This window comes from Mchenga conophoros, linkage group LG8, assembly GCF_057382185.1.
Source record: "Mchenga conophoros isolate Kocher_MC1m ecotype Shallow Benthic linkage group LG8, M_conophoros_male_GT1.1, whole genome shotgun sequence".
Classification (NCBI taxonomy): Eukaryota; Metazoa; Chordata; class Actinopteri; order Cichliformes; family Cichlidae; genus Mchenga; species Mchenga conophoros.
In genome coordinates, this window is record NC_140533.1 from 9851393 (window position 1) to 9877453 (window position 26061).

The 26061-nt window shown below is 40.5% G+C and overlaps 1 protein-coding gene across 2 annotated transcripts in view; it reads left to right on the forward strand.

Annotated features, from left to right (window-relative positions):
- Window positions 1–26061, forward strand: part of snx29 (sorting nexin 29) — a 145144-nt gene that overhangs the window by 64001 nt on the left and 55082 nt on the right. For both annotated transcript variants that reach the window (XM_085283943.1, XM_085283944.1), the window contains exon 15: window positions 14599–14705. In XM_085283943.1, coding sequence (XP_085140069.1) covers window positions 14599–14705 — 107 coding nt within the window. The remainder of the gene's footprint in view (window positions 1–14598; window positions 14706–26061) is intronic.

The window sequence follows — 26061 nt, forward strand, 5'->3', positions numbered from 1 at the left end:
GTGAATTCCAAATTTGATACTTTATAACTACAAATCACAGGGTGACATGAGGGTAGCTACATCCGTCTATTATATGCAATCGGTATGTATGACATCAGTTGGTTGTTATGGGAACTGGCCTTCTGACCCCTTGCTCTCAAGTCTGATCTCATCTTTTAGATTCTTTCACCATTTAGTATAGTTATACTTTGATCCCTCTTTCACTCTTAAAAGTCGTATTAAGTTCTGGTTTTCATTTTTTTTATCCATCTGTGTCCGGTCACACATCATAAGCAGGCTTAGAGTTACGCTGAAGAACAAAGCACGCTGTTTAATCATAAAAGTAAGCTTCACCGGGCTTTCTCCGACAAACTTTCTTTGTTTGTGAGACATCTGGGTTTGCCTTATGTCTCCTGTTGAAACAAAGGGAAGACCAGATTGACAGACATGGGCTGTGCTGATTCTAATCCTTGAAATTTCAAATGAGGTATCTGTTAAGTTCGCCGTGTGAAAATATTTAACCTGAAGAGTGCCGGTCTCTCTCTAAAGCCCAGTCTGTTTGTTATTCAGTAAAAGTACACATTTCCATGGAAAACGGTGAAAAGCCAGTCTTCCTGCCAAACAAATTAAAGGTACTTACTCATGAGATGTTTTGGTTGTATGTTGTTAGGATGTAAGAGAGCTCTCTGACTTGAAGAGAGAATGAAGAACCATTATATCAGGACATCTTGAGGCTGATTTTATGCTATTTGTATATACAGTGGGGCAAAAAAGTATTTAGTCAGCCACCGATTGTGCAAGTTCCCCCACTTAAAATGATGACAGAGGTCAGTAATTTGCACCAGAGGTACACTTCAACTGTGAGAGACAGAATGTGAAAAAAAAATCCATGAATTCACATGGTAGGATTTGTAAAGAATTTATTCGTAAATCAGGGTGGAAAATAAGTATTTGGTCACCTCAAACAAGGAAAATCTCTGGCTCTCACAGACCTGTAACGTCTTCTGTAAGAAGCTTTTCTGTCCCCCACTCGTTACCTGTATGAATGGCACCTGTTTGAACTCATCATCTGTATAAAAGACACCTGTCCACAGCCTCAAACAGTCAGACTCCAAACTCCACCATGGCCAAGACCAAAGAGCTTTCGAAGGACACCAGGAAAAGTATTGTAGACCTGCACCAGACTGGGAAGAGTGAATCTACAATAGGCAAGCAGCTTGGTGTGAAAAAATCAACTGTGGGAGCAATCATCAGGAAATGGAAGACATACAAGACCACTGATAATCTCCCTCGATCTGGGGCTCCACGCAAGATCTCATCCCGTGGGGTCAAAATGATCATGAGAACGGTGAGCAAAGATCCCAGAACCACACGGGGGGACCTGGTGAATGACCTGCAGAGAGCTGGGACCAAAGTAACAAAGGTCACCATCAGTAACACACTACAACGGCAGGGAATCAAATCCCGCAGTGCCAGACGTGTTCCGCTGCTGAAGCCAGTGCATGTCCAGGCCCGTCTGAAGTTTGCCAGAGAGCACATGGATGATACAGCAGAGGATTGGGAGAATGTCATGTGGTCAGATGAAACCAAAGTAGAACTTTTTGGTATAAACTCAACTCGTCGTGTTTGGAGGACGAAGAATACTGAGTTGCATCCCAAGAACACCATACCTACTGTGAAGCATGGGGGTGGAAACATCATGCTATGGGGCTGTTTTTCTGCCAAGGGGACAGGACGGCTGATCCGTGTTAAGGACAGAATGAATGGGGCCATGTATCGTGAGATTTTGAGCCAAAACCTCCTTCCATCAGTGAGAACTTTGAAGATGAAACGAGGCTGGGTCTTCCAACATGACAATGATCCAAAACACACCGCCCGGGCAACAAAGGAGTGGCTCCGTAAGAAGCATTTGAAAGTCCTGGAGTGGCCTAGCCAGTCTCCAGACCTCAACCCCATAGAAAATCTGTGGCGGGAGTTGAAAGTCCGTGTTGCTCGGCGACAGCCCCAAAACATCACTGCTCTCGAGAAGATCTGCATGGAGGAATGGGCCAAAATACCAGCTACTGTGTGTGCAAACCTGGTAAAGACCTATAGTAAACGTTTGACCTCTGTTATTGCCAACAAAGGTTATGTTACAAAGTATTGAGTTGTATTTTTGTTATTGACCAAATACTTATTTTCCACCCTGATTTACGAATAAATTCTTTACAAATCCTACCATGTGGATTCATGGATTTTTTTTTCACATTCTGTCTCTCACAGTTGAAGTGTACCTCTGGTGCAAATTACTGACCTCTGTCATCATTTTAGGTGGGGGAACTTGCACAATCGGTGGCTGACTAAATACTTTTTTGCCCCACTGTATATAAGTATGTCTCACACCGTGCACTCTGCTGCTATAAGAAAGCAGACTTGACTGGAAACAAGAAAGCCATGTTGTCATGGGAATAGACAAGATAGTAGGTGGTTTTTGTCTGTGCAGACCTCAAATGTTGATACACATTTTGAAGGTTGGCTGGCTATTTGTAGTTGTCACAGCGGTCACTAGGCATTAATCTACTCGTACAGTAAATGGATATGTTTATATACAGATAAATAGTAGATGCTCTGATATCTTGGTAGTAATCATACATTCATATATAGTGAGAAATATCTATGAATCCAGCATCAAAGAACTGCAGCTCCTCTAGTGGTCACTTATGGCTGGTTCCAAAAGCCATTCGGTCCCCACAGACACATGTTACAATGACAACAAAATAATTCAGTCTCCGTATTTGATGTTATGTTCAACTAAACTGTGACATTGTTTATTTGGAGCATTTCTGAAATGATCTAATAAATGATATTCCTACTTCTACCAAATGGACATTTGTAAAGTCTGTGCTTCAGCTGTGCTGCACAGACTTTTTTTGTATTTGCATCTTATTTAGCAAGTTTGCGACACTATTATGCGCGCATACAGTTCATGCATGCAGCTTTCTAACCAAGTTGGCTGATAGCTTAGAACACCGACCTCTAATCCAAATAAACATCATCTTTGCTGTTCTCACATTCTCACCTGTGCAAATCTCCAAATTCAGGCATCACGCAGAGCTTCCACCACGGAGCCGGCAGATTGAATTCTCTTTTAATCTGTCTGTGTTTTTTAAATTCAGGTAACCGAAGAGTTTCAGGGCTGCAGTGCATGTGTTCAAACTGCTTATTCTACAGCAGCTTGTCATTTTTTATTTTGCTCAGTTTCATGGAGGTTGGGAAGCCATCAGATAAGAAATTGGCTCCTCTGTTTACACAGAAAACAACCCAACTATAGCAGAGCTTTTAGCCAAATGTTCAGGATGCTAAATGGCAATTAAACTGGTGTTAAACATTTCAATAAAAATATTTTGTTTCAGCCTTCTTCTCCAGGTCTTTGGCAGGTCCCTTTGTTTGTCAGTCTGTAAGTAAAAGGGTGATAACTGTGTGTGTCAGTATTATTTTACGCGAGCTGGCTCACATTTTTGCACGGAATTGGTTCTGTAAATGTGCAAATTTTGTCATGCATGAGTGTCTGTAAGCGCTCCGCGAATGCTTAATAACTCTTTTAATAGGCCGCGGCAGATTGAGCTGTGATGCTTTCCAGCTGAGACGTTTTTGGGTCAGAGTTTTTTCCCCCCTTCTTTCTCCTAATAATTGCTTTGATCATAGGAATAATTAGGTTTTCTTCTTGTCTCATCTGAAAACACGCATTAGCAGGCTCAGTCACCTGTTCACACAGATTTTTCTTCCAGCCTTCAGTGTACAGTAACATACAGTTAACATACACTGACAGGAGATGGAGGAATGGGCTACAAAACAAGTGACGCGCTGTCAGATCAAAGATTCACTCAGATTGTGCTCCGTCGAGATAATGTGAATTTCAAACGCAACCTGTGCTTAACTGTTCCAGGATAAGAAGGGATAGTCACTCTTTTGAAACTGCTGTACTAACAGCTACCCATTTGTAGAATAGACCTTGGCATGCTGTGCTGAAGGTGCAGACTTAAGAAGCCCAAATTCAATTACCCGCCCCCCACAGCAGTGATTCTGTCCTTCCGAGTCTTTTTATCTCAAGTGATCCTATGAATAACTAAAGTTGAACTTGAATGTGGAGGGAAGTTTCAGTTAGTTGCTGTGGAGCTTGGTTTGTTTTGGGGCAGTAAATAGTTATTAAGATGATCCCCCTCCTCTGCATGTCTGAGTTTACGGCAAGCGAACCATCAGTAGTGAGGAAAACACATTTCTGGGTTGTAAAAGTTTGACCACCGTAAGAAATTGGCTTATTTGTTTGTTCTGTGGACAGGATGTTGACTCAACTCGAGTTTTCCCTGTGGTGATTTTCAGGTACAAAATATGCACCGGGTGAGGAAGTCTCTAACTCAGGTTTAATTTTGTAAAATGAGATTTTTCATGGAGAAGGGAGCAGTGGGTTCTGTGTGTGTGTTTTGCCTGTAAGCCTCTTCTCTGTGTGTTTGTGTATGAAACATTTTCTTGTGATGGTTTATGCATTCATAACTTCATCACCGTGACATGTGCACACTGCAATGCCATTTTTGTTTTGATTCAGACTACGAGATTCTATGATTAAGCCATTTATATGCTTTCACACTTCTTATGAATATTTATTCAATCCTTCCGCTGCACATTATCCAAATATTGATCATCCCTCTCCTCTCTCCTACACGAGTGGTGTCCCATCTTATTATTTGTACCTCACACTGCTCGCACAGCGTCGTGCTCGCAAACCTCAGTGGATGCTCACGTAATGCGGAGAGGTGTCGAGCTGAAACAAAGGCGGAGTACCTCAGATTAGAGCAGATGATAAAATGAAACTTTAATAATCTAAGCGGTGAAACTGGGTCATTCAGAAGCAGAGAACCAAAGACAAGAGAAGAGCAAATGGAGACTTGACGGTAATACAAGTAATTACAACCAAAGAACATGCCGCGCTGACAATAAAACACAGAATAAAGGGAACATTTGAGGCAGCAGGTTGTTTACAAATGTGCTGTTTATCAGGACAGTGCTGAAAATACGTGCTCAAAACACACGTTCAGAGATGTAATGCCTCGCTTGGAAAAAGCAATAATCTCGTCAAAAAACGAGAATACGGCGTGGCAACGTGTTCGGGTCACTCTGACAGGCTTACTCGGATTATGCGCTTGTCCAAACAATCAGTGCTGATTTGATCAGTGTTGTAGCAGACATGGCACAGTTTGATTGCAGATTGAAACTCTCATTATTACCTGCGCTAACATAATCAGATTTAATCGCCTGAGTCCTTTTAAGAGTGTCAGATGAACTTTATTGATCCTGGCAGCTAAATTGGGTCATTTCAGAAAAGGCAATTTGTAGAGTACATAAAACAAAACATGTTTTCTGATTCCTGAGGAGAAATTCACAGGCTTCTGTATCTTCTGCACTGTGAGGAGTCTCATACTGAAAAACCTTTGTTCTTATTCTCATTCTACACAATCCTGCACAATATTCACTGCATACGATTCTTAATATTTAACATTTCTTGCTATTGTCACAAAACTGTAGTAATACTACTATTAAAAAAATTTTGCCTGCATTTGAGTGTTTTTTTTTTTTTTTCTCCCCTCATCTTCTTGAGGGGGGGAGACAGGTTTTTCGTGCGATTTCAGGTGCACATACTTGAAGTCTCTTGAAAGTTGTCCGCCATGTTGGGTGCAACACAATCACTGTTCGTTAGTGACAAATGTGTGTTCCCCAACTGGTTTTTGAGTGGTTCCTGGAGAATCCTGGTTGTTGCTGGGTGAAATTGGCTGCAAACAGGAAGCTGCACCAAAAACCTGCCTGTGATTGCTTTGGTCCCTAGATTCCTGCACTCACCTGCGATTTGCACACAAGACTCTGACTTTCAAACACTCGCTAACTATTAGCCAAGTAGTAAAACTTCTAAAAATGTGACGCAATCCAGAAACTGATCAAGTGAAAGTTGCAGCCGTCTTGTAGGATTTGTATTGCATTTCTCACAGTTTCACTATCGCTGAGAGTTTTTAGTTGTTTGCAAACAAATAGCTGTTGTCCATGCAAATTTCATGCAGCTGCAGAAATCTGATAAAGACCAAACCAGTCGCAAGGAGGCTTTTCCTAACAAATCAAGGACAACACCCACTGACAGGTCTCCAGGTCTATGGAACCTCATTCACTTTACTCCAAAATGACGGACAAAATGATTTAATGCTTTTAATGATCACATGACTGCTAAACCTCAATACTCAACATAAATACCAAATCAGATTGATAGTAAAACATACTGGCATTTTTAGCTAGTTGCAGATAAGTAGACTAAATCCTGCTCCGTGATTGGTTAATAGTAGTCAGAACACTGAGTACAAGTGGAAACCAGAAAGACTAACAAAAAGTTAGTTCCTTGTCTACCAATTCTGTTGATATCCACGATTTCATATCATCTCCATGTTTATGTTGAAACATGTTCGTTCTCACATTACATTTCCCGCAGCCACAGAGGGACATTACAATTTACCAGCCCCGTCATTATTTTGTGTCGACCAACCCTTTGCCCGAGGCTCTTGCTGCTAAATGTGCCGCCATGACAGAGCACATGTATCATTCTCTGAAAACTACGCCCACTGGGAAAAAATAGTCTGCTCCATTAGCTGCTGTTCAGGACTAAAAACATTAACAAGCTGATGTTGATTCGCTTAAAAAATGCACATGTCAGAGGACGATTTTAGCACCCGGCATCTAGTTAGCCTTTAAAACCTTATTTTAACAGGTGTTACAAGCTATTTCAGCCAGCTAAGTCACTTTCAAAATAATAATGTTACATATAGCTTTCTGAATTCTCCACACGATAATAAAAGGCGAATGTCACGTCTACTGTTTGCGTCTTACTTTTCACTTACTTTTCACTTTATTTCTTGTTGTTGATGCCTCACATCTTAATGCCTCTGGCCACTTTTGTCCAACAAACGGCTCCTTTTCTCTTCTTTTTTTTAAAAAACAAACAAAACACAACTGGTGAGCTTTTTACTTAAAACAGCTTCTCACTAAAGCTGTAAATGCAAGTGATCAGGGTGATATTATATTATTAAATATAAGAATATTGAAACCTTTACCTTTTAAAACTTTAATAAATATCCAAATGCAAAGGTGTATCAAACCGGTGTTTCAATGTGTGATTGTCCCACAATATCGTGACCAAAAACTCCCCTGCATGCCGTCACCATTGCAAATGTTCTGCATGAGTCACGACCATACTGTTGTTGCCATTACACCACCAGGCATGTGACATTTCTTCTCCTCGCTGTAAATGTTTTTGTCCGTTTCACCGCATCTGATTTTACGCTTTAAAGTTCTATCTGACAGCGTCCAGCTGATTGTTTGAAACTAGACCAAGAAAAAAAGGCATTGTTTGGAGGTCAGGTCGGCTTGCGGACAACAAGTAACTTTCTCTGTTCCATTTTAGGAAGAAGAATGATTTTAGATTTCTGTTAAAACGGCTGTGAGAGAAGTTGACGTGTTGTTTGCGAATCAAAAGATATCGCAAGGGTAAAAGAAAAGGACTTTGAACTGTTTCTCTCCTTTTGTGTCGTGCAAGGCTGGAAAGTGCAGTTTGGTGTGATAGATGGTGGTTTGCTATGATTGGAGCAATTCTGGACTCTTCCTGGAGGGAAAAAAAACAAACTCAAATACTACCATTGAAAGCAAAGGAATAAATGCAAGCAGACAGATATTTTCAAAGTTGTGCTGCAGATTTCAGTGTTTTTATGAACAACTTTTTCTGGGTTAAACCAGGAGAATGGCGCACGTTGTTGCTGTTTAACGTTTAAATTAAAATCCTGAACCTTTGTGTTTGATAGCTTACTCAGAGGATAATCTGATTGTCAGTTTAAGCGCACAACATTTAGTCGTTTGTTCACGTTTCTCATTTGTCTTTGTTGAAGTGAAGTCCTATACAAAGCTCATACTAAAGAAAACAAAAACCCTTTCCTCCTTCGCTTTCTTTCTGCTCATTATAATTGGAGCGGCTCCTTTTATGCCACTTCAGACAACTCAGGAAGGCTAAAGACAAGTAAGAGAGAGAAAGCTAGCGTGTGCTCTTGTGGGGCGCATGTGGGATCAGGATGTCGTCGGTTCTCCACTCATGATCAGCGAACCCCTGACTGAGCCAGGCTGGCACAGAGCTCCCCTGATTGGACCCATCAGAGCGAGGAGAATAGTGATTTCCACACCTTCTGCCTCTCGTTTGGGTGAATGAAAATCTTGTGCTATTTGTCCCGTGTAACGGGAGCAAGGCGGCTCTGATCTTTCCCCTCTGTCTTTTCTTTCTTAGTGCTGATACACAAAGGAAGGAGGAGAACGGGAGAAATGAAGTATGAACGATTAGAAAATGAAAGAAGATTGCTTTTGATTAGCACTCATTAATTAACGCAGTCAGCCGCCTGCCTGCTCCCCAGCCAGCCCATCCACAATACATGGCCTGGCTGTGTGATTAACTCAGCTGTGTGTGTTTGTGTGAGTTGGAGAAAGGCATGTTGTCATTAGTAGAGAAAAAAAAACATGTTTTTTTTCCCCCCTTTTTATCAGCTCATCTTTTGATCTTTCTTTCTTATGTTTCTGTTGATGTCCAAGTGTGTGTGTGCATTTTAAATTATAGTTTTCGTGCATATGCATGATTAAAAGTTACCTGCACAAAAGAGGATGCCAGACATTAAGGTGAAGGAAGAATGATGAGTAAGATTTAAAAGAAGAAGCAGGTGAGAGGAGATGAATGAAGGCAGCACGAAAGAGCAGAAAGTTGGGAAGAAGGACGCGGCAAAGACGAGAAAAAGAGAAACCAAATCAATTCTTAATAGAGGAGAAGACTCAAGCAAAACAAGGACGCGCATATTTTTTTTAAGTGCAAAGAGATGAAAGAAAGTTAATGGCACAAAAACAGTAAGAACAAAGGATGGGAAACGGGAGCTGGGAGGGATGGAGCGATTTCATACAGAGATAAGAAATGGAAGATTCAGAAGAGCCCCAATTTCACAGTGGTGTGAGTGCCGCAGGTTTGTGCCGTTACGGCATTACAAGGAGCGCTTCACTTGATTGCACATAAGTCCTGTTGTAGTAGGAGCACTTCGCATGTTTTATTCAGCAGCTCATCTGTAGCAGGATGGACATTTGTTTGTTCTTCAGTCTGCTGCGTGCTCAGGGTCGTGGATGCAGAGCCACGTCTCCTTACTGCTAATGGACGGAGCAGCATTAGTCAAGTGTGTCAGGCTCTGCCCCGCTTTCTCGACTGCTGGCACTGATGTTATTATCACCAGTCAAAGCTCCCACTTTAGAAAGGATATTTCAGGATTTCCTTGATTTCACAGAAGGTTTAGGTCATTCTTTATGGGAGCTTTCTGTATTTCATACGCAGTACATATGAACCTGCTTTTGAAGTGCTTCAAGGCCAGATGGAGTTTATCTGGCAACTCTTCTTATGCATAGTTTGAGCTTGTGGCGACATCAGGCTGAAGGAGAGAGGAAATATTTCTGCTCGTCTGTGTTTCACTGGGAGATTGTATATAGTTTCATTTGCTTCATACAGCCATCAAAAACTTCTATTGATCCAAAGTAACCAAGTTTTTCAAAGGTTTTTTTTTCTAAATCAGGTTTGACACCAATTTTAACAGGATGATGTTTCAGGGACCATTGAATTTAAAACAAAATATGGAGCATGGTCTTGTTCCCAGGATTTCTATTAAGTAGGGTTGGGCAATATAGCCTCAAGGTTATGATCTTTCATGGAAAATTTCCTATAATGATGTTTATTGTGATATAGTGAATATTTTCTCAGTGATTGCAGCTTGTAAGCAGCAGCATTCATTTGAACAAAATGCTGACAGACTACCTGGATGACTCTATAGCCACAAGGATACAACAGCAGTATTATCAGTCAAGTGTAAGCACCAAAGTAGCCAAGGTAGTGTTTTCACTGGAAAATTTAATAAAATCATGGGTTAACATTTTAGTCTAACAATAACTGTCATTGGAGGAACTTGTACATCTTCAGGAGCTACACAATCCACGCCAACACCTCCTGGTATCTCTTCCTGGTTGTACTTGGCGATGTGTTTTTGGAAACAGGTTTGTCGTTTTCACTTTTAGCATGAACAGTTTCTTGGCATATTTTGCAAAGTACTGCACACTGGTGGTTGATGTAGCTCAATTTTTAGGTACTATATTACTAAGGGAGGCGGCTGTGTGGCTCTTGCTCTCAGGCTACGTCCACACTAGCCAGGATATTTTGAAAACGGCGTTTTCTTCTGAAAACGCTCCTCGTCCACACTATCGTTTTCAGTCGTTTTCACAGAGTTGTACGTACACGCTGAAACGACCAAAAATGCTTATGTTCCTGTACTGCGCATGCATGAAGCGCAAGACGATTCGACCTGCCTCATTTCTGTCTGCCGTTTATTTACTAACTCTTTGAAACGTGGCGGCAAAATGTTGAAGAAAAGCACCGAGTTTTTTAAACGGACTCACAATGAGGTGGAGTTGTTGCTGCGACTAACACTAAAGTACAAAGTTGCAAAAGCGAGTGAGAATTAAAGAATTAGAAGAAAAGCTATGTGGAGCATGTACAGACTGATATTAATCTTTAATAGGGCTGTCAAAATTGAGAGCAAGCAAAACAACTGCTGTATAATGCCCTCTATCTTAGGTTAATTGGTCACATGACTGCATCACATGACTTAAATGTGTCATCGTTTTCGAAAAGGCTTGGTTCGCTGGCCACACTGCGACGCGAAAACGGCGTTTTCAAATGTATATGCTTTGGAGAGCATTTTCAAAACACTCTGTTTTCCTTGACCGAAAACGTCGTCTCAGTGTGGACGTAAAGCCAAAACGGAGAGAAAAAGATGCGTTTTCAAACGAAACGTATTAGTGTGGACGTGGCCTCAGGCGTGTCTGGACTTGTGGCCTTGTGCGTGATAGGGAAAGTTAACAAAGGGGGTTAACTTGTGTTAGCCCTACTTATCAAGGATTGAAGAATTAGCAAAAAGAACTTACAAATACAAAACTGCACATCTAATAGAATACTTGGCATGATGTTATTGAGTCATTCAGCAATGAGTACTTTTGTTTTGCTTGAATTGGAACCTTAATTGGAAGCTTTATGAAAATACACGCATCCATCTGTGTCCTGTGAACATAAGACACAACTAACCGGGAAGTCTGTCTGTAAGAACATTCATATGTGCAGGGTCAGAGTAAAGATTATATATGTTCCACATTACCTTGTACTGCAAGGTCAGAATTATTTTAGCCTCTCATGCATTTATTACTAAATCATTTATTTTAGGCAAAGTAACTCAATGGACTAAATGACATGGACTTCCCTATAAACATGAACTTGCTTTGTAACTGAAAACACAAAAACACTCCTAACAACCAAACCCAAAACTTTACTCCACCGTCTTTCCCCAATGTGTGTGTCTCAGTGGACCTCGTCACTTAAGTGACTAATTATCTCACACGCTGTGATCATTTCAGAGATGTCTCTGGAGACTCACACTCCTGGGAGTGGGACAGGGCACTCACAAACACCAGTAAACAGTCTTATGACGATGTCTAATGCTCGTTCTGCTGAAGCATCTGCTTACATAGAGCTCAATATTTTGGAGGTTTTCTTCAGGACGCACGCACGCACGCACGCACGCACGCACGCACGCACGCACGCACACACACACACACACACACACACACACAGCTGCTTGGTCGGTTGCTCAGTTAGTTTTGTTATTCCAAACCAGCTGTCTGCTCAATTTCCTAGAATCAGGAACATCTGTGTGTGCCCTCCCTCCCTCTGTGTGTAATCCCCTCTCACTATCTCTCCTCTGTCGTCTGCCCACACACTCCTTGTATTTTCATTATTAAGAGCGTATCAGTGTGACAGGTAACAGAAATCCAACTTAAGGGGAAAAACCCCTTCAGAGTTGAGTTAAATTGGTATGGCAAGCTCCACCGTCAGCAGTCCTCTATGTATGTGCATTTTTCTGTGTGTGTGTGTGTGTGTGTGTTTGCCTCTTTATGCTTGATTTTGTGTGTGTGTGTGTGTGTGTGTGTGTGTGTGTGTGTGTGTGTGTGTGTGTGTGTGTGCGCGCATCTTGGATTCCTCTCTGGGGAAATATGTCTTTCAGTATTTTTTATAGTATTTATACATTTTCATTCTCTCCATCTCCGTGTATATCGGTGTACTGTAGCTTTCTAGGCTATTAGGCTGCTGACTGTTGTATACAGTACAGTGCTGTTGGCGGGCCAGAGATAAGCTGGGGGATTGCTTTGCCGCTGCCGCTTTGTTGGAGCTGTGATGATGTGCTTCTGTCAGCCTCCTGAGGTGTTTCTGTTGTTGCATGCGTACATACATCTTTATATAAGAGAAATATGAAGATTTTGTCAAGTCCGTGGGGTGCTTATGCTTTCCTTTGAATCCCTTTAGGCTTTTTAAATGTTACTCAGAAAATAAGTTAATTAAACACTTTGGCCTTTTATAAAATTTACCTTGATAATTTAAAATGTGCAGCTCTGCAGCCATGAATGTTTTATCTAAAACTGGAGCTGTTACGAGACAGCAGCAGGAGGCTAGACACCACCGGTTTGAAGCTCTGAGTGACTCTTTAAGTGGACTCACAAACCTCATTAAAAATGTCACAGGTTGCTTTTTGTTATAAAAGTTGTTCACTGGTTTTTATGCGGTGACTCTACAATGAGAATGGTCCCAGCTCAGGGTTTCCTGACTCTATTTTTTGCTGATATTTACTTGCACATAATTGTTTGTTTGTTGTATATGTTCACTTGTATGTACTAATTTTGGGTGTAAACTGCTGTTGGAAACGTTTAATGAAAATATGGAGAAGATATTTTCCCATCCTTATTCCTGTTTCTCCTCGTTAAAGGCCACCTCACAATTCCTTGATTTCTTTTTTGCAGATGACTTGTTTGTTAAAGTGGTACATTATTACAAATGGTGATTTCTGCCAGACATTGCTGGGCAAAGTAATCACTGCACTTGGCAGAGAGCTGCAGTGATTTATTGAAACTTTTGGCAACATACATAGAAACATGGTATACAAGTGAACAGTTTTTGATTGATTGATGATACTTTATTCATCCCAAAATTGGGTTAAGGCTGCCATACATACATTACACAAACATCACATGGGGAAGACAGGTCAGTTCAGTTTCAGCGAGAAAATAATTCATGCTGATCCATGAAGGATAGCGTTCCATTGTGTGTTTTTCTATCCAGGTTTTTATTTGCTTTTATTGCATTGCAAGTGTGTTTGGGATCATTGTCACTCAGCTGATGGTACTTTTTTGGGTTCATAGGCTCTAGTGTTTAAGCTTTTTTAGCTACAAGCTTATTTTGTGAAAGGCATTTCTGTAAAAATGGTCAGGTACAAGGACTGGACTGGAAATCAATGAAAAAAGCAGCCAATGTCCAAAGGAAAACAAAGAAATACCTTTAAAAAACCTGGAGAACTATTGCTCCAGAGAATAACATGCACATGTTTACAGTATGTGAACAGCTATGTGTGCGTACCAGCAGTCCACTTGAATAACTTTACTCCTCTTATTTGTGAACTTGTACCTGCCTGTGATTCTCAGCAGCTGTTCTCCCTACGGTACCTTTGTTTGGAACCACAGGAAGCTCCTTCATCAATACCTGTCTCACTCTGTCTAGACGTTCAGACATTTGCTGGAGGTTCTCTCTATAATTACAGTCTAGCTGTAGATTTTCTAAAACCTCCCCCTAAAGAGCCATTGCCACGAGTTTATTTGAGCTCTGTCGGGCCTTTGGACATGCTGAATATGTTCCTGTGTAATTTATTTTCAACCTCTTTTATTTGTCTTGGCTCATGTCTCTCTCCCTGTCTCTCCCTCCTTCTAGCCTCAGTCTATTAGTCTCTGTGTTTGTTATGTGTGGTGGCAGTGAAATAACACTGTTCATTTGCTTTTGCTGAGGTGAAAAAACAATCCATCTTACACCCACCTTCTGGAAAAAAGAAGGAAAAAGATTCAGTGCTCTGACTTTAGCGTGTTCTGCCGTTCTTTGCTGAGGGAACTGGATTAGTTGACGTTAATAGGCTCAGAAGCGCCGCTTCAGGCTCTGCTGGGATGACTTTAGCAAGTTAGCAAGCTACAGTAGTGCAAAGAAACAATAAACTCTATCTGAAGAGGAAGTTGGAGTAGAACAGGCAATGGTGAGAGAAGGGGAGTTTATCATTTTGACAGAACAGTAAGAAGATTTCTGAGAAAGAAAAATGTGGTTTTAAGTGCACATGAAAGGAAGTATATATGCATACTCTAAGAGAGTGCATACTCTGTGGACGTGTTGTTGTCTTTCAAGCAGACTATATTGTTATACTCATATCGCATTCCAAATTGAGATTCATTGTGTTTGCATGGTTGCGTTGTTCAAAACAAGACATGGAACAGCTGCCAGTGTCAAAGCTCACCACAGAAGATGACTCTGTAATAAGAGTTTTTCACCACAGCGTGTCCTTTGGACATGTCTCAGTATCTTTTCATCTTTGTCAATGCTCCTTCTCTCTCTTTCTCTGTCTGCTGCAGCCCTGTCCGTGTTGCGGTCAAGCGAAGAGCAGACTCCAATTCCACAGAATAAGTTCATGGGCGACATTGAGGAGCTGGCTGCTAGCTATGAACGCAAACTCATCGAGGTGAGTGTTGTCCTCATTCATACTGCTACAGAGAGAAGGATCAGCGTCAAATGTTTTTAAAGCTTGTTTATAATAAAATCCAGGAAGTTTCCAGGTTCCCTCCAGTTCATCACATGAGCGACATACTGTAAATGTTAGTTCCTCATGTTTGAGACATTGCATTGCTCTCAATTTTCACACTTCAAGACAATTATTGTGCTAACAGGAGAGATAAAATAACAAATTGTATCTCTGGGTTTAGTTCCAGAGCGGTTCCCTGTGTTTTCTACCACATTAATAAATACGGATAAGATTAATTGTAGCTGAACTGCCATTTCAATTTGTGTTTATCTCATTGTTGGCAAGGGGCGACTCCTGTGGTTGTGAAAAGTAGTCAGATTTATTGAGGTCTATGAGAAAATAATCACTCGATTTGTGACCTCAGTTAACGTTTTCTGCTAAGCTTTTGCTCGACCACATGTTCATTTTTTTCTACTGCTTCAGGCCTTTAAGGATCTATAAAACTCTGTGTGAGGAACCTGGGAGTGGTCTGCACGGCACTTTTTGCGTTTGATAAACGGATCCATGCTGTTGTTAAAACGAGCTTCTTTGCTCTGCTTCAGAGGGCATCCATGGCCTCAGTTTGTCTCGACTGTTGCGTCTTTATTCAGTCTGTCACTGCTTGGCCGACTGCAGCTGCTCAGCTGTTAAACTGGCTCATGCGAGCAAGACCAGATATCACTCGTGTTGGCTTCCTTAGATCTGCCTCCTGCTGAGTTTTAGAATTGATTTGAAGATTTTCTTGTTTGTTTTTAAGCCATTACATGGGTTGGCACTTGTTTACGTCTCTGATCTTTTAACTTTGCTCACTCCAACTAGATCAATGAGGTCTGCTGAGCAGATGCTCCTAGCTGTCCCAAGGTCCTGATTAAAACATAAAGGAGATCAGGCCTTTGCAGTGGACCAAACTGCACCTTCACATCAGGAGCTTTCCAAAATTACTCATTTCTGAAACTCGTATGAGCATTATTTGGCTTTTAAAGCAGACTGAATACTGATTTCTGTTTACTGCTGTTGGATTTATGTTTCACCCCATTTTTGTCAGAAGGTGGGTTCTTTCTTTCTTGTTAAAGCACATAATGAGGGCGTTATACTGTGAGAGAGTCCAAAAATTTACATATAGAGAAGTAAAATAAAAATAAGACTTTTGAGAATTTTCAAAAGAGTAGTAATAAATAATATGTACATTAAATCTTCAGTTACGTGCTGGCCCTCAGTGACTTAAACGATGGCATCTCTGGCACTGATGCTGCTCCCCCCAGCAGAAAGCAGCAAAGTAGATGGGAGTTACAACCACAGACTAGTAGAAGATCTCCAGCATCTTGCTGCACACATTAAAGGATCTGAGCTTCCTTAGAAAGTAGAGTTTACTCATCCCCTTCTTGTACGGAGCATTGCTGTTGGTCCTCCAGTCCATTCTGCCATTCATTGCAGTGACCAGCTTTCTGTACTTCAACTCCTGCCCACCCTTAGTGCAGCCAACCACTGCAGGGTCATCAAAGAACTTCTACAGGTGGTAACCCAGTATTACTAACCGCCACCACCCAGACATACAGACTGAGGTTGATCAGTTTTGTTGTTATCTTATTTCATATTCTTTTGTTTGTCGAACAGTTTGCACTTAAATGTGCTTCTACATAAACTTCACATCACTTCTGACTTCCCTACAGTATATTATTGAATTTAGTAAATGATGATGGTCCTGTTTAGACTAAAGTAGTTGATAAAGTGGGGAAGGTTTTAGGGTTTTCCCACACACATGCCTTGGGCTACGCTGTTTGTTCAGTCTTGTATTTGTAGGATTAGGTAACCAGTTCCACCCATCTTCAAAAAAATGACCGTGACTGCCACGCTGTAGTACAGAAACTGTAATGTGCTGTGACTGTGGCTGTGTCTGTCTTTGAAATGAAGCTTTTGAAATTCCAACCACATAAACCTTGTTGCGCCTCAATTCAAAGAAGTTGATTTTTCACTCTGAGTTTTATTTTGTTTATTTTACTCGGAAGGATAAACACGACGTTCCCGTCTGCATTTCACTCTCAGGATCATCTGCCGGTGCCCGAGTTTCAGAAAGCTTCTGTTTGCTTTAAACGAACGGGGGAAGTCACAGCTTCTACTTCACAATACAAAGTGTTCACTTACTGTATATATTATCAAAGTAAATGAGGTCATGATTTGCGTTAATACCTGCATTCAGAGCTTTTAGTTTTGGGGAAAAATGTCCCCAGGCTACTCCAACTAAATAAAGTAGAGAAATTGGACTTTCTGCATTTGCATTGATTTAAAACCCATAACAGTGCCAACAGAGCTTTTCCCCGAGCAGGTTCTTTACAAAAACATCAATTGAGGATCTCAGGAAGCTCTATAATAATAGGACATAAGGCATAACTCTGCCTGCTGTCTGAGTAATGATGAGAGCTGTGTCCAGTTTACTGTTAGATTGACCAATATGACAACACTCCCAGTAAGAGTGTATTCTAATGGGTAGTGACACGTGTGAGGGTGTCTGCATGAATAATTCATCTGAGGTTTTATATTTTTTTAATAAGAAATAATTCAGTCTGTGTTTCCCCAAACTGTGTCCTCACTTATTTATGCACATGCATGTATGGTGCATTTTTAATGATGTTTACTTATTTATTTGTTCGTTTACCGAGCTGTCAGTGTCATTTGGGCCTTTACAGCAAGACCGGAGGACAGTGTGGAGCACAATCACCCTGCAGACTCTGTCCTTCATCCAACTTGGTATAAATTATCCTGTCGTGCAGGATGCAGGTATTTTCCTCGTCCCTGTTTGGTAATAAGTTGCAGAGTAGGGATCTTGTAAAATGTGAGTGTGACTGCTCTGGTGAGGCTAGTGCTTGCTCTTTAGATAACAGCAAACCACAGAGGAAAATGGAACAAGAAAGACTTGCAGCTAACAGGAGATACAGAATGTTCTTATTATTGTTCATCACCAGTGCTGTCAGCTGTCTCCCTTAATAGGACTTACCATAATATGCAGTGGGATATTAGTGTGAAATAGAGACGGGCAAAGCAGAAAAATGGCTTTTAATAGAAAACTCTGTGTGTGTGTTTTCATGAACGGAAATAGCAGAGTTGAGATGTGTGGGCTGAACTGGTCCCAGTTCAGTGTCTTTGAAAAGAAGAAAAATGGCACAATTTTTTTTATAAATTTTTATTTAAATAAGAAACTTGAGCCATGACATAATAGTTAAGTTATTCTTATTCAACATATTGCCAACAAGAAAAGTCCAGCAATCACTGGAGTGCTGTGATTGCTGGTTTGGGTTAAGCTAGGTGGAGTAAGATGGCAGAGCCGGTCCAATCTTGCGCCAACATTCTGCCTTTTCTGTGCACAATGAAGACAGCAACATGCAGAGTGATTATTGGAATTGTCACAGGACACGAGCATCCTGTCTGGGCTTCATGTGGCGACTAGGGATGGGTATCGTTTAGGTTTTATCCGATACCAGTACCAAACCGGTACTTTTGAAACGGTGCCGGTGCTTAAACGGTGCTCGAACCGGTGCCCGAACCGGTGCTTAAAGAATGGAGAACACACACTTTGTCCAAAAACCTCTTATGTTTAGCTGTTTTTTTTGTAAAAAGGTAACAATGTTAGCCTTTTCTGCAGCTATAGGGGATTTATGGCATCACTCTTGGCTGGAAGCAGTGCTTAATCAATGGAAACAACACAAACTTTGTCCAAAAACCTCTCATGTTTAGCTGTTTTCCACTTTTTCTTTGGTCGTTTTAGCCTTTTTGGCCAGGGTGAAGGGAGCATCTGCCATCAAACAAGAAGACAGCAGCATGTAGCTATGGTGATGTTTGCTAGTTCACCTTACGTGCATTAATGTAATAACGTGGTTAGCCTACTCAATGTAAATTACACAGGGACAACATTAAGCTACTCACGCAGAGAAGAACGGCTGCTGCTGCCATCGTCCGTCATCATTTCTGCTACACTGGCAGGGCTAGGGGCCAGGACTCTCCCGGTCGGGTTTTTGGGGGATGTTGCTAACTCCGGGTCCAATAACAGGCACCACACCCGCAGTAGATGTGCTCGATGTGAGGTCTCGCAGCAAGCTATCAAATACGGTGCATTTCTCGGCTTTTAACAAAATGCTATAAGAGTCCCAGATATAAACCTAGTGGGAGTATCCCCCCACAGAGGGACAAAAGGACCCCCTGATGATCCTGAAGAAGCTTCTCGGATGAGAGGTGAAACGTCTTCAAGTAACTTAAAGAAGTCCAGACGCTTTTCTTTGCAAGCTCCTTTGACTACGATGACCTGGATGACTGGGAACCTTCACAGACAGATTGGCTAGAATCCAAAGTGTATGACATCTCAGGGAAAAAAAGCACCGAAATGTGCGCTGCTTTTCGGTCTGGTTACTACCGTTTATGTCAGAATACCGGTACCCATCCCTAGTTGCGACTAATTGATTGTCAGGCACAGCATCAATCACACAGGAACGACAGTTGAAGCAAACACACACATAAAAAATCCAAACTCTGTGTGGATTGCACGTGACATGGTATCAGCTTACTTTTAGTGCTAACCATGCTAGCATGCTATAGCTGAGAAGAAATCCTCTAATAAATTCAAGGTGGAGTTTGCAGTCTACAGTGTTTGTTCTGGGAGAACAAATACAGATGAATAGAGTGACTGGCCGCAGGAAATCTCAAAAGGTGCCTGGGCCTTTGCAACCCTAATCTCACCGTAACTTAGATTTAGTGTATACACAGCTTAACAAAACGCTGGTTTGTTAAGCTGTGTCTTTGCATTTTGAAGCCGAATGTGATGAGTGAGGTGTGGATCTGATTGCAAAAACACACACTTCAGCAATTCCAAAAGAGGCAATAAGGCTATCCTGAATAATCCACTTTTCTGCCTCCTAGCATGGCCAGAAATTACAAAACGCACTTAATGTTATATTCAATAAACTTCAAAATGGAGACTGAGCCCATAAACTCATCAGGAAGTTGTTTGCTGTATTCACAGACAAATGGAGATGAGGGTCGTTTTCCCAATAAACTCAAACGATACAAAAAGCAACAACTGGGCTCATGGCTGGTGAGCAATAAAAATAATTGAATTTACTTTTATTAAAATAATCTGTTTTAATAAAAAAATAGAGTAAAGGCACTTCCATATTGACCATACTTTTCAGTCCTGACAGCTCAGTCCATCTTTTAGCAGTGTGATAAATGCACCGCTCACACGAGCTGAAACTGCAGCGCAGCTTCTCCTGATATAAGAATTTGACATTTTGTGATTTACACGAGCAGCTGTCAACACTCCTGATTCCACTGTCTCCGCTCGGTGACTGAGACAAAATCTGAGCAGCCAAGTTATTGATTTTTGAAAATGTCACATCAAGCCTTGTTTGATACATAAAGGCCTCACTGAGACAAATAAATACTGGATGGGGGCTCAACCTTCATTAACCTGTGAAACACGCCCGTGTTTCTGACCTATTTGAGTTTTAATTTAATGATGCAAATGCCTTGTATTGACTTTAACTTTGCACTCAGAACTCGATGCTCGTTTCCTTTTCATGTTGCCTTTGAAGCTGTGCACAAGGCAAACCTCAACAAATGAAAGTAATTTAGTGGTTGCTCAACAGGGTAGCTTTTTCCTGACATGCAGGTAATGATGGCCTGTGAGTTTGGTTTTGGGCTTGGCATCTTTTACCAGAACCAAGCTTGTGATGTCTTGTAAAGGCATGAAGGGCAATGAAGCCTCATATGGCCATTCCACTGAAGCTACTGATTGCACCATTCAAGGCAGCAAATATGATTGGCTGGTTGCTGATGACTCCAAAGAAGAAGTATTTCTTACTGCTGCTACAAAAATCCATTTGTTATAGTTTCAGTGAGCTCACTTTAGTTCAGTTTATCATTACAATAAAACCACTTTTATTAAATGTTTTTAAAGCTGCATTAGCTGGTGTTCTGATAATGCAGATGCAGATTAGACAGAAGAACATAATCACCTTAGAGCCTTATTATGGCAGTTTCAATGGATCATTAAGTAATTTACACAGATATGGAGCCATACTGGCATTCATTTGGACTTTTGTTTCTGAATTTTAGTTTCTACCAACTCTGCTTGTAAAGCCTAAGCAGGTAGTATACAGTGGGTTTATCAGACTTCCTCTGAAAGCGCCTGCCTTCTGGGGCTACAAATGAACATACTGACAGTTTTTGGACCATTAAATCAAACAATGAGCTACAAGAGTCTAAAAGGCTGTGAAGAGAAATACACCGACAGCAGCCTGATATACTCTGTTGTTACTGATTCTATTAGTATGATCAAAAAGATCCACGATGATGCCCACAGGAAACAAAAATCTTACCAGATGTAAACTTTGCAGATCTCTCCTTAAGGTAGTTTCCTTGAACACCTCTGAACTTCCTCCCAGCGTGGCTGCTAGTTTGAGATTGATCCCTGCAAGACGCATTCTTAGATTTAGAATATGCACCTTGCAAACATCAGTTTCTGTATCTCAGTGACCAGCTTTTGCTTTGAGGATCATCACCAGCGATGAGAGCTGAGTTTCCAGCTTTTATAGACCGAACAGGATTTATCTGTGAAATAGGCAAAAGTTTCTGCAGTAATTTGAAGGTGTTGCGTTCAGGCCCAGACCACCGTCAGGAATGTTAATGCACTGTGTTGGACACTCAACGCACAGTCCTGCTGTAACATCCTGAGGTGCCTGAGGGGCAACATCTGTCAGGAAATGACCTCAACTGTGGTGTGTGCCATTATATGTCAGCACACACATTGAATAGGGAGTTGTAGTTGTTTTTTTTAACCACCCAAACACAAATATACACGATATACACAGTTTGTGGGACAGCTGGTCTGTTGGTCATTCTTACTTGTGCTGTTGCTGGTCCATGAGCCAGGTGTTAAACTAGAGACAGTTGTGTAGGGACAGAAGATGATCACGGTTTGTGTTATCAATAATGGGATGCCACTCTATGTTCTTGGTTGCCATGGTTAAATGGTAAGTTTCCATGTACTAATTTTTCACATTTTATATGGTCTTGCATGATGAATATGAATATAAACAAGAAAAGTGTCTTAAATAATTATTTAATGTAGGTCAAAAATCTGGAAATTCTTTGGTATGGTTGCGTTTGCCTGTCTGCTCTTTGACTAACAGCTAGCTGTGCGTGTGCTTTTCCCATCTCAGTTTTGAAATCATCTCTTTAAATCATCTGTTTAAAATGTTTTTGGTTTTACTCATTCAACCTATAACCAAACGGTCTCAGTGAGTAAGAAGCCTTTGTTTTTGGTGCCACAATCTGTTTTCTCTCATTCTTCTCTTATTTCCTTTCATTCTTTGCCGTGTCAATCAGAGGGTGATGCTGGCGTGTTCGTGTGCGCTTGCATTCGCCAACTGCGTGAATCCCTATCATAAATCTTCATGAATGTCTGATCAAAGCTGGTTTAAAAAAAGCTATCAGTGTGCAAGCACGTCACCGTATCCCAGTGGATCTGTTTCTGAGTGAAATAAACAAAAAGGACATGAAAGACAGACAGATGCAGAGAGATGAAAACGAGGGGGGAGCAAGTGCAACAACTCCAGGGAATAAAGACATAACCATTTTAATTTGCATCTTTATGGCATTGTACTTCTCTTTGTCTGTGAATAATAAAAAAACAACAACAACAAAAATGCTTTGCATAATGCAGTAAAGATTTCCACCGAGGTTTCTGAGAAACACCCAAACTGCATGACACCGATCTGTGAGTGTTGGGCGATAAGGAAAAGGTGGGCAGGCGATGATGTAACACATCGTCTTATCAGCGCACGCAGGCTGTTGGTGGCAGGCTGAAGGTGTACAGTACAGAAACACCTCTATGAACTTATCAGGCTTCCAGTCATGCACACTCACCAGGATGTGACTGTTCATTTTTAATTATATTTTTTTATCAATTGTGAAGCTGATCCGACAGAGCACTTTGCAAAAGTCTCGAGCCAGCTTTCATGTCCTTGTATTTTGCTTCCAAAGAAGCAGAGTTTCATGTAATCTCTTTAAATGGCCTTGAGCAAACAGTGCAATCATACCTTTAGATGAATAAGCAAATAATACCAGAGGTAACAGTTTGACAGGCATAAAATAGTATTTTTGCAGGCAGCAATGGGGTGATTCCCAAAGAACCAGTGGCTGTAAATTTAGAATAAAATGGTTTGGGACTCCAACTTCAGCCAGGGGTGTTGGCCAATCTGTCAAAATTGCAAAACTGCAGAGAAAATCGCCACTTTTAAAAAAATTTTTGATCCTATGCAATACTATCTCCCAATGCAGTCCAAACATACCTGGGTAGAAAAACATGCTATCAGTCATGGATTGGCTTCCTCCAGAGCCCAACCTTAACATTACTGGAACAGTGTGGGAATTATCTTGACAGGGAAGAAGCCTGGAAAACTATTCTTGCAGCCGATCCTTACTGAAATGACCAGAAAGATGCCTAAGAGTTCAGGCTGTGTTGAAAAATACATGTGGTCGTACCACATACTGACTCAAGTTTGTTAGAATTCCAAAAACCTCTCTGAATCTTTGCCTTTCATACTAGGTTTTAATATTTTTGCACATGCTAAATATGGTGTGCTGGGGGAGCAGCACAGCAAAGAGGGACTCATCCAGGCTGGAGAAACTGATCAGGAGGGCTAGCTCTGTGGTCGGCATGAAGCTGGACACTCTGGTGACAGTGGCAGAGAAAAGGACATTAAAGAAACTGATGGACATTATGAACAATGCTGGGCATCCTCTGCACACGGCCATTAACAACCAGAAGAGTCTGTTCAGTGACAGGTTGCTTCTCCCAAAGACAAGAACTAACAGACTTAAAAACTCCTTTGTCCCACACGCCATCAGACTGTTTAACTCCTCTCTGGAGGGGAGAGGGAGGGGAAACAGGAGGACAAAGGAGGGGGGAACAACTAAGCTGTAGTGCCTCTTCACCTCACTGTGCAATACCTTGTGCAATACTTTTTGTAGATAGTCAACAGTGCAATAGACTCAATACTTGAAATGTGCAATTCACTTGTATTTTTATTTTTTATTCCTATTTATTCTATTTATCCCCTTTGTATATTTTATTTATATTTGTCTCTGCATTTATATATATGTGTGTGTGTGTGTGTGTGTGTGTGTATATGTATGTATGTATGTATGTATGTATGTATGTGTGTGTGTATATGTATGTATGTGTGTGTATATGTGTGTGTGTGTATATGTGTGTGTGTGTGTATATGTGTGTGTGTGTGTATATATATATATATATATATATATATATATATATATATATATATATATATATATATAAATAACAATTCTGTAACTGTAACTTCGGTCGTTGCTGTGCTTTTTGGAAGTCGAATTTCCCAGAGGAACCCACCCGAGGGATTAATAAAGTTCTATCTTATCTTATCATTTCAATAAATCACTGCAACCATTTCCCATTTTCTTAAAGCAAACTATAAAGAAATGAAGAGATACTTGGGGCTTTTGCGCAGTACTTTAGTTCACTTAAAGTTAACTTAACTCAGCCATTCAGGATGTTTTTATTGAACATTTTGCACAAAATGTCCTCCTATTAAAAAAATAAATAAATAAAGGAAAAGATTTTTAAAGAAAAACTCTTCCTTAGTTATGATTTTAAAAAGGGAGAGTTTAAAGGCTACTTCTCTTTAGGCAATTCAGATTTATACCTGGAAACCTCTAAGCCAGTAGGAGATGTTCAAATACTCCTTTGAGTAAAATCAGTTCTTTGTGTTTCTGAAAACCAATTTGGATCTTTTTAAGAACCTCTTAATGTCGCCTACGAATAGGCTGAAGTCTCATTTAAAAAAGTGGAACCGGTGGGCAACAACAGACTGCTGCGTCTCTTTTTATCATATGAAGATGCTCTTTTTATAACGTTCCCACCTGTCACCTGACAACCCAGCCCAGTGATGATCCTTTTCATGAGAACAGCCACATCTAACTCTGCAATATGTACATAGTGTCCTGCAGTTTCATTCATAAGGCAAAAGCATTATTACTGCATCCATACGTTTAATGTTTCAAGAACAACTTTTGGTAATTTCTTAAAATCTTGAAATCGGAGAACTGATGAGAATCTTTCGGTCAAAGGTCAAGGTCACTGTGACTTCATAAAACACCTTGTTAGCCATAACCACTGAATTTGTACGCTAGTGATAAGAAGTCTTTACCCAGATTAAATTTTAAAAAATGCACACAAGGGCACTTTTCAAATGTCAGTTTAATTAAATCCAACAAGTGCTGCTGAAGCAGATCAGATATGTAGAGATTTCTTTTTTCATTTCATTTAAATATCCCATATTTAGGCATATAATTGCACGTTATAGACAGAGATTTAACTACTTATGTTTTAAAAAACCATAAAATTATTTGTTTTGTTAACAAAATGTATTTGATAAAAATCCAAAACAGGCATTTTAATTTTGATAACCATTAATCAAACTGGAAGGTGAGATTAATAATTATGTAGTAATTAGTCTTTGGAAACATTTAATATTTCTTTTGAGTTTGAAAGTAGTTTGAAAATTGCTCATTTTTAATTTAAACAGCCAAGTTTTGTCCTCATTTTGAGAGCTTGGTACATCATACAGTAGTGCTGTAATCTAACCAGGCTAATCCTCTGTCATCATTAGCCAGATTGTTCAGTAGTGATCTGTCACGTCTTACACTACAGATATTTTTCATCTTGTTTCAGTACGCAGTGTGTTGAGTATTTTCTATCTGCTGTACTGCATTGATAAGTAGAATGAGATTGCTGTTGCAGGGTAGAAAAGACATATAGGTCGAAACTTCCAGTGGGATCAGGGATTCTCCCTTTGATCCACAAGCTCATTAATTAACCATAAACAACATCAAGAACAAGTGCAACAATTACAAGCTACTGACTCACAAGAGCGATATTAATAACCAGAAAAATATGAACCAGCATGCTTCTATAATTCTCCTTGTCTTTGCTGTGTAATGCAAGTGAATGTGACCCTTGAGTAGCCCAGATATTGCATAATGCATATTATTCTTTCTCAAATAATGCAGGTGAATCTGCTTTGAAGTGTTCAGACAGGCTCTGAGCACAAAAGCCTTTCAGAGCATTAAATTCTCTCTTTTATAGGAATTATGGATTTCTTTGTTCAGATTGGACTGGTAAGCTCTCTCATGTCTTCGATTGCATAACCTTAATGCACTAATGATTTCAGTTACTATTTGTGGGCATTTTTATTCATCTTCAGATGAATCATTCAAGACCTGTAAC